Source organism: Alnus glutinosa, chromosome 5 (genome assembly GCF_958979055.1).
Source record: "Alnus glutinosa chromosome 5, dhAlnGlut1.1, whole genome shotgun sequence".
NCBI classification, from domain to species: Eukaryota; Viridiplantae; Streptophyta; class Magnoliopsida; order Fagales; family Betulaceae; genus Alnus; species Alnus glutinosa.
The window spans coordinates 1,907,507-1,919,680 of record NC_084890.1 but is presented as its reverse complement, the minus strand read 5'-3'; the positions used below and the strand labels follow the sequence as shown (position 1 = coordinate 1,919,680).

The 12,174-nt window shown below is 34.6% G+C and overlaps 2 protein-coding genes across 2 annotated transcripts; both read right to left on the bottom strand.

The window, feature by feature from the left end:
• Window positions 1-1,553: 1,553 nt before the first annotated feature.
• Window positions 1,554-3,114, bottom strand: LOC133868208 (uncharacterized). Its single transcript, XM_062305026.1, has 2 exons — window positions 2,650-3,114; window positions 1,554-2,201 (listed from the first exon to the last, which is right to left on the bottom strand). The coding sequence occupies exons 1-2, from the start codon at window positions 3,112-3,114 to the stop codon at window positions 1,554-1,556; spliced, it is 1,113 nt and encodes a 370-aa protein (XP_062161010.1).
• A 905-nt stretch (window positions 3,115-4,019) lies between these two features.
• On the bottom strand, window positions 4,020-6,009 carry LOC133868207 (uncharacterized). The gene is made up of 4 exons (XM_062305025.1): window positions 5,484-6,009; window positions 5,237-5,386; window positions 4,269-4,403; window positions 4,020-4,075 (listed from the first exon to the last, which is right to left on the bottom strand). Exons 1-4 carry the CDS (start codon window positions 6,007-6,009, stop codon window positions 4,020-4,022), a joined length of 867 nt encoding a protein of 288 aa, XP_062161009.1.
• Between the last annotated feature and the right edge of the window lie 6,165 nt (window positions 6,010-12,174).

The following is a 12,174-nucleotide window of genomic DNA, read 5'->3' as shown; positions in this document are numbered from 1 at the left end:
TGTTCTGTAGCTTTGTAAGCATTTTTGTTTTGTTTTCTTACGTCGCTTTTATATTTGGTGAGTCTATTCTCTGTGCCATTTGGTTCATTTTGTCTCTGTTAACGGGTTGTTGATGTCTTTGGCCGTCGGAGTGGTCGATCTCAAGCTCCAAAAGCATGTTTTACGATGAAAAAACCGACGAGGGCGAAGAACACAGTGAAGCTCAAAAACACAGACAACATCAATTGTTTATCTTTTTCAATATGCAAGATAAATCTTAGAAATTATAATATTATCATGATTTTTTTTTAGCTTCAATTAAATATATATGAAAACCAACCTTTCTTTCTTTCTTTCTTAATTTCTTTCATATATATATATATATATATATGTATATTTTGGCGTTAGAGAAACCCAACGATCATGGTGGAGAAATGAAGTATTAATTTTTTGTGGGCTTCGCGTGCTATAGGAGAGGAAATAGCCCAACCACATAGATGGTGGAATGGACCTTGACTCCAATTAACAACTATGTGTCCCCACACATGGGCTGGCTAGTGGCAACTTGGCCTCTATTAGTATTTTCCTTCTTTCCATAGTAATCTTAAACCAATCCATTTAATTAAACATGTCAGACTTCTCAACCTTAACCTGGTAATTACATGATGGGTTTGCAGATTGTGTAAAAAATTTTAGTCCTAAATATCGCGTGTCAGGTTCGAGTTGTGTTGAGATATGAATATAAGACTATATAACACAACCATAATTTGAACCAATTAATGAAACGGGTCAGACCCATCAATCTTAACCCATTAATTTTATGTTGAGTTTGTGTCAAATTTGCGGATCATGTTAAAAATTGACATTCTTAATTAGACTCCCCATAGCTTTGCAGAAGTAGAATCTAATTTCTTTGACAACTTTAGATGTTTATTCTTCATTGAAGGTAAACATACAACAAAGTGACTAACAATGGATTCGCTAATCATTTTTGGCTCAAAGCAGATATGTTAATGTCACAGCAATTTGACTTATGTAAGTATCAATTTGGCTTATTTTCAGTGAAAAAGTAACGCAAGTTCCTCCAATCCAAAAATAAATTATAGATATTTTCTCTACTAAAAATTTAATTGGGGCTAGCTCGATCTCTCATAATCTTACAACTCTACCGTTTAATTTACAAGAAATAAAATTAAATTATATCCAGTAATTTTTTTGAGACAAGCCAAGCTACATCTTTAAAGTATATGAAAGATGCAATATGGGTAAAGACAGGTCTTCGAATCAAGAAATATATAATTTATCCTTATTATATTGTACATGAAGCAAGCTGATACAGAATATGATTGATCACAGATTTTTGACATGTATGTAGTTCATGATGGGAACTAAAAATACACAATTATTTAATCAAAATTCAAAATTAAAAAAAAAAAAGAAAAAGAAAAAAAGAAAAATAACATGTTAATTATACCCATGTCCACTATCCCCAAAAGAGTTATTGCTTCTTTCGTGCAGCAGGCTAACATGTTAGTAACACTAACACAGAACTCTCTCATAGTATCTCAACATGTCTAGCGGTTACCGGTCTTGAAAAGACGAGGAATGGAAATCCTGCGAAGAGCCTTCTTCATAATCTTCTTGAAAAGGGAATGCATGTTACTGGAGAGAGCAACATACAAGGGGAAATGCATAAGCGCAAACATGGAGACGGGAAGCAATACAGCAATGTTAATCAGAGTCACAGTAAGAGCTTTCTTCTCAAAATGATTGATGAGAAAAATAGTTGCCGTGAAAGAAAGCATGGTGGTTGTCATGGAGAGGAAGAGTAAGGTGAAGCCAATCATGAGCTTCTGGGGGAGAGATTTGAGGAAATTTTCTTGCTTAAATGGAGACGTGAGGATGGAGAGGAATATGACGACGTAAGTCAAGGAGCTTGCAAGGGAGACAACGTCCATGATGGTGAAGAACAAGAAGAAAGGAGAATGAAGGAAAACTGGATGGCCCCTCTGATCGTTACCTCCTGGGACGGTGTACGCAGCCGTGAAAACAACAGTGGCAACAAGGACTGCGACCGCAGAGCACGATTGAGAGGTCTCCTTTATCCACCTTTCTGCCTTCTTGAGAAGCTCAACATGTTGCTCTTTGAAGAGCTCGTCTGCAGTCTTTCCAGAATTGTTGCGGTGCATGACATAATGAGAGGGAACTATCTTCCGCACACGCTGCGTGGCAACATTGTATTAGATTAATGAGTTCTCAATGTATAAGGATAATTAAATTTATTCATTTTTATAAGCTCAACTTTTAAAATAAGTGGTGATTTAATACAAAATTAGAACCAGACTTGTTTAAAGAAAATATTCTTCGTATTACACCTCATCTATTAAGAAAGAGTTAAATTTATATCTTTTTTTTAGCTTAAATTTTTGAAATAAGTGGTGAGTTAAATTTATCTGTCCTTATCTTCATAATTCACTTCCTATTTTTATTAAATATTCTACGTGTTGGATCTTACCTATTAAGGGAGAGTTTGAGCTTTAGTATTATGTTAAATCATCACTTATCTCAAAAGTTTAAGCTCTTCACTGGAAAGAGATGAACATATTTAATCATTTAAACTACCACTTCCTTTTAAGTTATACTCTCTATTAATATATGACGTTAAATTACCTCGAACCATTGCAACTCCTCCTGCAATTGGAGTGCAGGACCAGCGCGGGTTCCTCCATTATAGTTGTTCATGTCTGCTGCATGATGCAATATGGTGTAGCCTCGCTTATCAATCATTGAAAACAACCTGTGTTCCATTATCCCTTTCATCATCTTTAGCCGGCGAAAGATTTCTCTTTGGCGGTGGCAAATGGCCGCATGCACTATGCTCACCTCATCCTTATTGATGTGCTCAATTGCCTGAGGATGCACGTCAACTATCTCGTCAAATATTTCTACTATTCCTTCTCTTGCTGCAATAAGCAATGGGGTGTCAGGTGTTTGATCTCCTCCTTTGCCGGCTCCGTCAATAGAGTTGGGTTGTTCCCCTTTTCCTCCTTTGCCACCGTTGTCCGGAGAGTCTCCTTTCCCCAAGGAAATGGGCTTGTCGTCTACTTTTAAACTGTTTGCCCACGTAGTATCCATCTTCGCTAGCAACTTGGCGAGTTCAAGAGCTGATTTATGCTTTCTCTTCGCCTTCCAGATTTCGTCGATAGCCGGCCATTCTGTCCATCATATATACATATATATATAAGTATGTACGTACGTTTGTGAGAGAGATAGCAGCTAGCATGAACAATTAATTTGTGTTTTCTTCTACAAATTGATCAGTTATGAAAATGGACCAAAATGTACGGCTACTTCAGCCACAATGATTTGTATTTTCTTCTACGAATAGTGCTATGAAAATCAATGAATCTAAATTCGATCTCTGACAAACACATACTTATATGCATGACAGAATGACCGGCTATCGATGAAATCTGTAAGGATTAGCTGATGATCAACTGCATGTTATATATTTTTTTTAATTCAAACCATTCAATCATCTTAAAAAAAGAAAAAAGAAAATCAATGAATCAAATCATGGTAACTGTACGTACTTTTTTTCTCTAAAAATTAAATTGTAATATAAAATAATATATAACATATAGTTATTCATTAAAAAAAATAAAATTGTAATATATAGTAGAGTAGTGAACAACAATATTGACTTAGTTATCAACCAAATCATTCCAGATCTCTTTCATAGGTTAAATCCAAGGCTTCTCTTATACGAGAAAGAGAGGTATCGTGGCCTCATGGGTCACCTCTAATTAGAAATCCACTTTTGCATGAAATTATAAATAAAAAGCTATCAACCTTGGAGTTGGGGTCATCACCCTAGCCTACAGGGAGTCCACCCACTCAATTGACTTCTCTTATTTGTCACCCTCAAAGAGCAATATCTACAAGTTTTTCGTTTTCTTTTTAAAAAAGATGATCGAACAGTGCGATGAAGATATTTTTAACATTAAAAACGCCCCATTCACTATATACATTTAAGAAAATCAGGTCGCACCTTTAGCAAGGCCCCTCCACATTGCACAGTATATTCTTGAAATTGCTGCAAAGATTATGTAAGATTAGATGCATGGTTACAAAAGTATTTATGTCAATACACAAATGATCACAGAGAGTTGTGCTACATTGCATACAAATATTTGACGAAATTGGCATGATAAGGTTTAGATCTTGTCGCATCAGCTTAATTAATAAAATATTTATAAAATGTTTGTATGTATTTTTAACATAATTACCTGATGAATGTTTGTTCGATTGATGTAGGCTACTGCTATCCTGGCGGCCTATCTCCAAATCTTCCATTTGACTTGATGTGTTTTGAACATCATCATCATCATCATCATCATCATCATCCAGATCGGCAGGAAGGCCTGCACTAAGAATGTGTTTAAATTACTTATTATATTGGGAGGTTTAAAGCAGGGATAGTTGCACCGTTGGTTGTTAAGCCCATAATTATTTTTCACTCTTTATGGTTCAAAAAATTCATGAGAGATCTTCATAATAAACAATAATTATAATTAGTTCCCGAACACATTTTCCATCCAAAAGTTAACAGATTCTATTAGTCAGTCACGTTACACCCAATAAGAAGCCGACACGTGTCCATTACAATAAAAAAATATAAAAAAAATATTAGTTTTTTTTTTTAAAAAAAAAAAATACAAAAATACAAAAGGGTGGCCAAATGATTTTGGGGTTGGCCTCCAGCACCTGGGGGGCCGTGCGTGGCCACCCCCGGCCACCTGTCGGGGTGGCTGCGGCCTCCCCCAGGGGCTGGGAATCGAGGCCACCCCTAAAATCGTTTGGGGGTGGCCAAGGATGGCTGCCCATCGACAGCTACCCCCCTTTGTGTTTTTTTTTTTCTTAAAACAAATATTCTTATTTTTATTAAATTTTATATTTTTTTTATTGTAATGGATACGTGTCAGCTTGCGTGCTGTTGGATATGACGTGGCTGACTAACGGAATTTGTTAACCTAGTAAATAAAAAATTAGTTCAGGGAGTAATTCGTAATTATTGTTTATTATGAGGACCTCTCATGAAGTTTTTGAATCATAAAAAAGTGAAAAATAATTATAACCAACTTCAAGAACCAACGGAGCAATTATCCGTTTAAAGCATAACAATAATGCTTTGTTCAAAGTAAATGAAGCCAAACACAATGCATGTAATGCTGCCTGTTACGAAAGCAAGACGTACAATAATAGAGGAGTCTCTTCACTATTCCCATGTTGCATGAACTCCTAAAAGCAGATGGCATTTTCGCTAGTAGGTGAAGACATGTCAAGCCATTGATTTCCTTTCTTGTTCCAAGTGTCTCGTCCTTTCCGAGTAACCAAATGGCGGTTTCTGCAAAGAGTATAAAGGCCAGAATTAAAGCATGCTATTTAAGTAGCAATGATTGCATGAGAGAGAGAGAGAGAGAGAGAGAGAGAGAGAGAGAGACCAAAGTGTTGGCCTAGCACAGCAGCATGGAGAATAGACATGCTGTCATGTCTATGGAAGTGAGGACTTGTATCCCCAACTAATTTAGCCAAAAATTTGGCCATCTGTATCTGACCAAGGGCAGCGGCCCTAAACAGCGGGGTTTCACCAATTTGATTACGATCCTCGAGTATGTTTTTCAGATCGGGCAAATTGTTTTCAGAGAGCTTACTAATCAAGAGTTTTGCAGATGCAACATTGTTGGTGGAGGCGACCTCGTGAAAAACGTTGTTATTGTGATCGCTCTTCTTAGATATAGCAAGCGATATCTCGGAGGATGGTAGGAGACCAAGCAAATGCTGAAGCAGTTCCGTTCCTTCACTATTATATCCTGCAATATGAAGCGCAGTGAGCCCGTCGATCGTCAGAGGACGAACGACACGCTCAGGGTGTTTGTCGTAGAAGCTCTTCATGGCGTCCCAGTCTGCATTCAGGGCGGCCTGATAAGGCTTCTTCAGCCCTGAAAATGGACTCAAATCACTTGCCATCTCTCTCTCTGTGTTACGATACCGTGTCTTATGGATTGTTATCGGTCAAGAGGGTGGAAAGTTCTCTCTGTCTCTCTCTCTCTTATCAGTCAAGATTGTGAAAAGTACGTTGTCCTTTTCTTCGATAAGAAAATTAAACTTACACTAAACCCTAAATAATACAAAGACTAACGAGTAGAGACACACTACTTTTGTTATCTCCTTTTCTCTCTGTTGTCGGTCAAGATATATGGTGGAAAGTTATACCTTTTCTTTTTTGTGAGCAGAATGATAAATTAACTAATTTTCTGAATTAATTAATAAACACTCATAATATAATTAAAGACTAACGAGAGACTACTTTCTTTTCTTTTCTTTTTTTTTTTTTTTTTCAATAATAGAAAAGGGTTTCAAGAAAACACAACGACAAAGCACCCAAGCATTAAAATTTGTAATGTTGATAAAAAAGCTTTAGTCATATTTGTACTATTATTTTTAAAAAAAAATTAATAAATTTCTAGTTTTATTATAATTTTTTTAAAAGTTAAGTTTTCTTTAATAATTAACTAAGCAATACAGGACTTAACATTTATGACTATTTCTTATAAATTACTCGTTCTATGTAAATTATTTATTTCTTCTTAATATAAGACCAGAGAATTACAAAATTATATGCTATTTTGCTCGGAAAATGTTTGATTTAAACCTTAGAAGCCACAGGAAGTATAAAATGGAAGACTTATTATTGGAATCTTATTTTTGGGTCTTCGCGTGTACATGATGTTGATGGGCATGGCGGGCCGGGCTTTCTTTCTTCCACACTCAGAACCATTTCTTCCGTTGCTTTTTTGTGCAACGACTCGATCTTTTTCGATCATAAAGTTCGTTAGCGGACTTTGTGTTTCTAGGCTTTTTGGACTCATTATATTCATTGCTATTCGCGTTCAAATTACTTTTTGGGAGTACGTTTAATATCCAAAATTTGCTCAACAACCGCATATATATAATAATTGAAAGATATTGGTTAGCTAAAACAAAAATGAAAAATATTGTACGTGGTCCACCAGGAAAAAAAGAGAGAGGTTAATTTGGACAGAATCAATTAATCAAATCTAATAGCATCTAAACAGGCAAATGTCGGTGCACCATCGATACAGTAATAGTGCTAGGAGTTACTATTTTTTTTTATTTTTGTGTTTATTAAAAAATAATATAATTTTTAAAATTACCGTTGAGCTTGTGATTAATTACTACTAATACATGAGAAGTAATACCAGAAGTCACTATTTTTTCATTTTTGTGTCCTTTAAAAAATGATGTGATTTTTAAAATTACCATTAAACTTATGATTAATTACTACTAATACATGAGAAGTAATGCCATGCACGCACCTCATTTTTATCGTGCTTTTATTTTATTTTGCTTGCCAATTTATTCATGATTTTTTTTTTCATATATAACAAAAACTAAATCCAAATATAAATTGGTATTGCTAGATCAATACTTATGAGTTATTGATGTGATATGTAACATTACTCTTTAATTTATACAAACAACTTGAATAGAGGTTATAGATCGTTGGATGTTTGGTGAGTTCCGGTCCTAGTGCCTTATCCCCTGGAATAGGGTTTTCTCTGCTTCAAGTAAGATGGAGATGATTCATTTTATCTTTAAGATTTTATTTTATAAATCTAGCTGTGTACATAAATATCATATGGTATAATGGTAAGTATACTATTGTGTAATTTAAAAGTTTTAAAAAGCATGACTTATGTACTATTTTGTTACATAATTAAGCAAATAGTTTTAAATATTAAATTTAAGGAGAGCATTGAATAATTAAGCAAATATTCAAGGAAGGCAATATTTCTCTTCAAGGAATTAAAGGACACAAGCGTGGATGAAGTGTTGAAGAAGCATTCTAAAAGTGAGAACGTTAAAGGTTTGGATTCCCTCATATTTTAAGAAATTTGAGTCTTTCAAATTTCAAAACTATGGCCGTTGGTTGAAAAGTAAAAATGAGGAACGGGGGGTTTACATAGTCCTTCTTCAGGAAGCCGAAAAGACGTTCATTGAATGCGCCGAGTTAGAGTTTTGTAACCGTCGGGAGCACAACTGGCCTCGAGAGACGAGCTACACGCGCTTTCCCGCGTGTGAAACAACCTCCACGGCCAAAAGTCTAATGAGCGTGATTACACGCAACATGAAAAGTCCAGGTCAACCTAACAGTGTCCGCGCTGCGTGAGAATACAAACCGATCTGACAACATATTCCGAATCTCATCATAACCAAAGTCATTATTTCGAGCGTTTCCGTTTCCAAGGGCGCTTAAATTCAAACATTTTGAAATTCAAAAATATTGCAATACAAGATTTCTCGGTTCTTTCCAGAAAAGCGAGCCAGCATAATTTGCATCCAAAACCCGGCATAACCGCGCAAGAAAATTCTTTTCACTGAAACTACTTCAGGCAAAAGGAATTGGGGGGTAACTATTAAGGAAGAAATCCGATTCTGCCCAAATGGGCCAGGACTGTGGCCCATTAAGACTTACCAAGACTGTCATATCTAACAGACTCAGTAATCTGCCGTAACTACATAAAGATCAAGGAGGGTTAAAAGTCGACCTCAAGTCGGTTAAAGACCGACTTGGCAACTTTTGACTACCGTGAAGGAAGTCCCACGACTCCACGACCTCAAGTCGGTTAAAGACCGACTTGGCAACTTATGACCACCATGAAGGAAGTCCCACAACTCCACGATCTCAAGTCGGTTAAAGACCGACTTGGCAACGATCGTGGAGAATATATCTCAGTCCCATGATCCGCACAAAATGGAGGTGCCCCCACGATGTAAAGCCGGTTGAGGGTTGACTCTGCAATCTTTGTGGAGTTCGAACCACGATGCCACGATCTCGAGCCGGTTAAAGACTGACTCGGCAACGATCGTGGAGAGTACACCCCAATCCCACGATCCGAATAGTCGACAAGCACTCCGGATCTGACACATGGTCAAATGGAAAAGTCGGACTGCTCTCGACACTCCCTTTATAAATATCTCACAACTAGACAGGTATTTTTCAGATTGCTCAACTGTGATTAAGAGAAATATACACTTAAAATTATATTGACAAAAGTATGGGAGTGGGATTGTTGGACTCCCCCCAACGTAGCATTTTCTCTTGCAGGATAATGGAGATAGATACATCTGGTTGATCAACTACCATACCAAAATCTGTTCTAACAATTATTGTGAAAAGTAAGTTGTCCTTTTCTTCAATAAGAAAATTAAACTTAACTAGTACACGCGCATGATACAAAGACTAACGAATTGAGACACACCACTTTCGTTATCTCCTTCTCTCTCTGTTGTCGGTCAAGATATATGGTGGAAAGTTATACCTTTTCTTTTTTGTGAGCAGAATGATAAATTAACTAATTTTCTGAATTAATTAATAAACACTCATAATATAACTAAAGACTAACGAGTATTGCTGCTAGAGACTACTTTCTTTTTTCTTTTTCTTTTTTTCAATAATAGAAAAGGGTCTCAAGAAAACACAAAGACAAGGCACCCAAGCATTAAAATTTGTAACTTTGATGAAAAAGTTTTAGTCATATTTATACTATTACTTAAAAATAATTAATTAATTTTGAGTTTTATTATTATTTTTTATAATGTTCAATTTCACTTAATAATTAATTAAGCAATACAAGACTTAATATTTATTACTATTTTTTATAAATTATTCGCTCTATGTAAGCTATTTATCTCTTCTCAATATAAGACTAGAGTATTACAAAATTATATGCTATTTTGCTCAAAAAATGTATGATTTAAACCTTAGAAGCCACAGGAAGTATAAAATGGAAGACTTATTATTGGAATCTTATTTTTGGGTCTTCGCGTGTCCATGATGTTGATGGGCATGGCGGGGCTTTCTTTCTTCCACACTCAGAACCATTTCTTCCGTTGCTTTTTTGTGCAACGACTCGATCTTTTTCGATCATAAAGTTCGTTAGTGGACTTTGTGTTTCTAGGCTTTTTGGACTCATTATATTCATTGCTATTCGCGTTCAAATTACTTTTTGGGAGTACGTTTAATATCCAAAATTTGCTCAACAACCGCATATGTATAATAAGTGAAAGATATTGGTTAGCTAAAACAAAAAAGAAAAATATTGTCCGTGGTCCACCAGGAAAAAGAGAGATCGAGAGGTTAATTTGGACAGAATCAATTAATCAAATCTAATAGCATCTAAACACGCAAATGTCGGTGCACCATCGATACAGTAACATTGTTAGGAGTTACTATTTTTTATTTTTTATTTTATTTTTGTGTTTCTTTAAAAATAATATAATTTTTAAAATCACCATTGAACTTGTGATTAATTACTACTAATATATGAAAAGTAATGCCAGAAGCTAGCTTGTGATTTTTAAAATTACCATTAAGCTAGCTTGTGATTCATTACTACTAATACATGAGAAGTAATGCCATGCACGCACCTCATTTTTATCGTACTTTTATTTTATTTTACTTGCCAATTTATTCATGATTTGTTTTTTTAATATATAACAAAAACTAAATCCAAATATAAATTGGTATTACTACATTAACGCAGTAAATACTTGTGAGTTATTAATGTGATATGTAACATTACTCTTTAATTTACACAAACAACTTGAATAGAGGTTATAAACTGTTGGATGTTTGGTGAGTTCTAGTCCTAGTGCCTTATGCCTTGAAATAGAGTTTTCTCTACTTTAAGTAAGATGGAGATGATTCATTTTATCTTTTAAGATTTTATTTTATATATCCAGGTGTGTACATAAATATCATATGGTAAATATACTATTGTGTAATTTAAAAGTTTTAAATAGCATGAAATATGAACTATTTTGTTACATAATTAAGCAAATAGTTTTAAATATTAAATTTAAGGAGAGCATTGAATAATTAAGCAAATAGTTTCTCTTCAAGGAATTAAAGGACACAAGCGTGGATGAAGTGTTGAAGAAACATTCTAGAGGTGAGAAAGTTAAAGGTATGGATTACCTCATATTTTAAGAAATTTAAGTTTTTCAAATTTCAAAATAATGGCAAGTGGTTGCATCCAAAGGTCTAAAACATACCGGTTATCTTTTGTCTTATCGAGGAACATGTATATATATAAAACAAAAAACATTTCACTTTCAAATTTCAAAACAAAACAATTTTCAAAATAATAATAATAATAAAAAAAAAACCCTCTGCCTCTCCCTTCTTTTATATATATATATAAACAAAAAAAAAAACACTTCACTTTCAAATTTCAAAACAAAACAATTTTCAAAAAAATAATAAAAAAAAAAACGCTCAGCCTCTCCCTTCTTCTTCCTCTTGCCAAGCTAAAAAAAACCCCTTATTCTCCCTTCTTCTTCCTCACGTTGTATGGGTCCCCGAGGGGCGTCGTGTACTACAGTACTACGTGCACATGGAGAGAGAGAGAGAGAGAGCGAAAGAAAGAGATAAATCAGTTTGAAAGTAGAGAAAAGAGGAGAGTCAAGAAAAAATGAAGGTATATCTCTTTCCTCGTTTTTATTTTTCTCCCATTGCAGTATTAAATCTTACTTCCTCTTCTTACTTCTTCCCTTTTTTTTGTTCAAGAATAAACTACTGTGTTTATGATTGGTTTAAATTCGAATTTTGAAGATACCCATGAAGTTTGTAGTTCCTTTGAGTTTGAGATACCCATTAGGTGATTTAGCTGAATTTCCTAAAAACTTTGTAAGTTTGGGTAGATACTGTAGATTTATGGAAATGTTGGGTATAACCAAAACCCCTTTTGTTTCATGATTTATCAAAGAATCTCTCATTTTATTTTGCTGGATGTGTTCTGTACTCGTAGGTTAGATGTTTGTCAAGATGCCTAACAGAGATACAGTTTTGTTTTAGTCATACGAAGTTTCTGTAGATTCCATTATTTGAGTTAATTTTATTTTTCTCTGATGACTTAGGAATAGGAATAGGAATAGGTATTAATTACCAAGAATACAATAAACTAAAATGAAATGACTATATTCATATTCATTCGTTTGGGACAAAAGCCAAGCTCATTTTACATGATTTTATTTTGCAATCATTTTATTTATATTGAATGAATGGTGATAGTAGTATTTACTATTTAGTATTTAGCATTGAATATT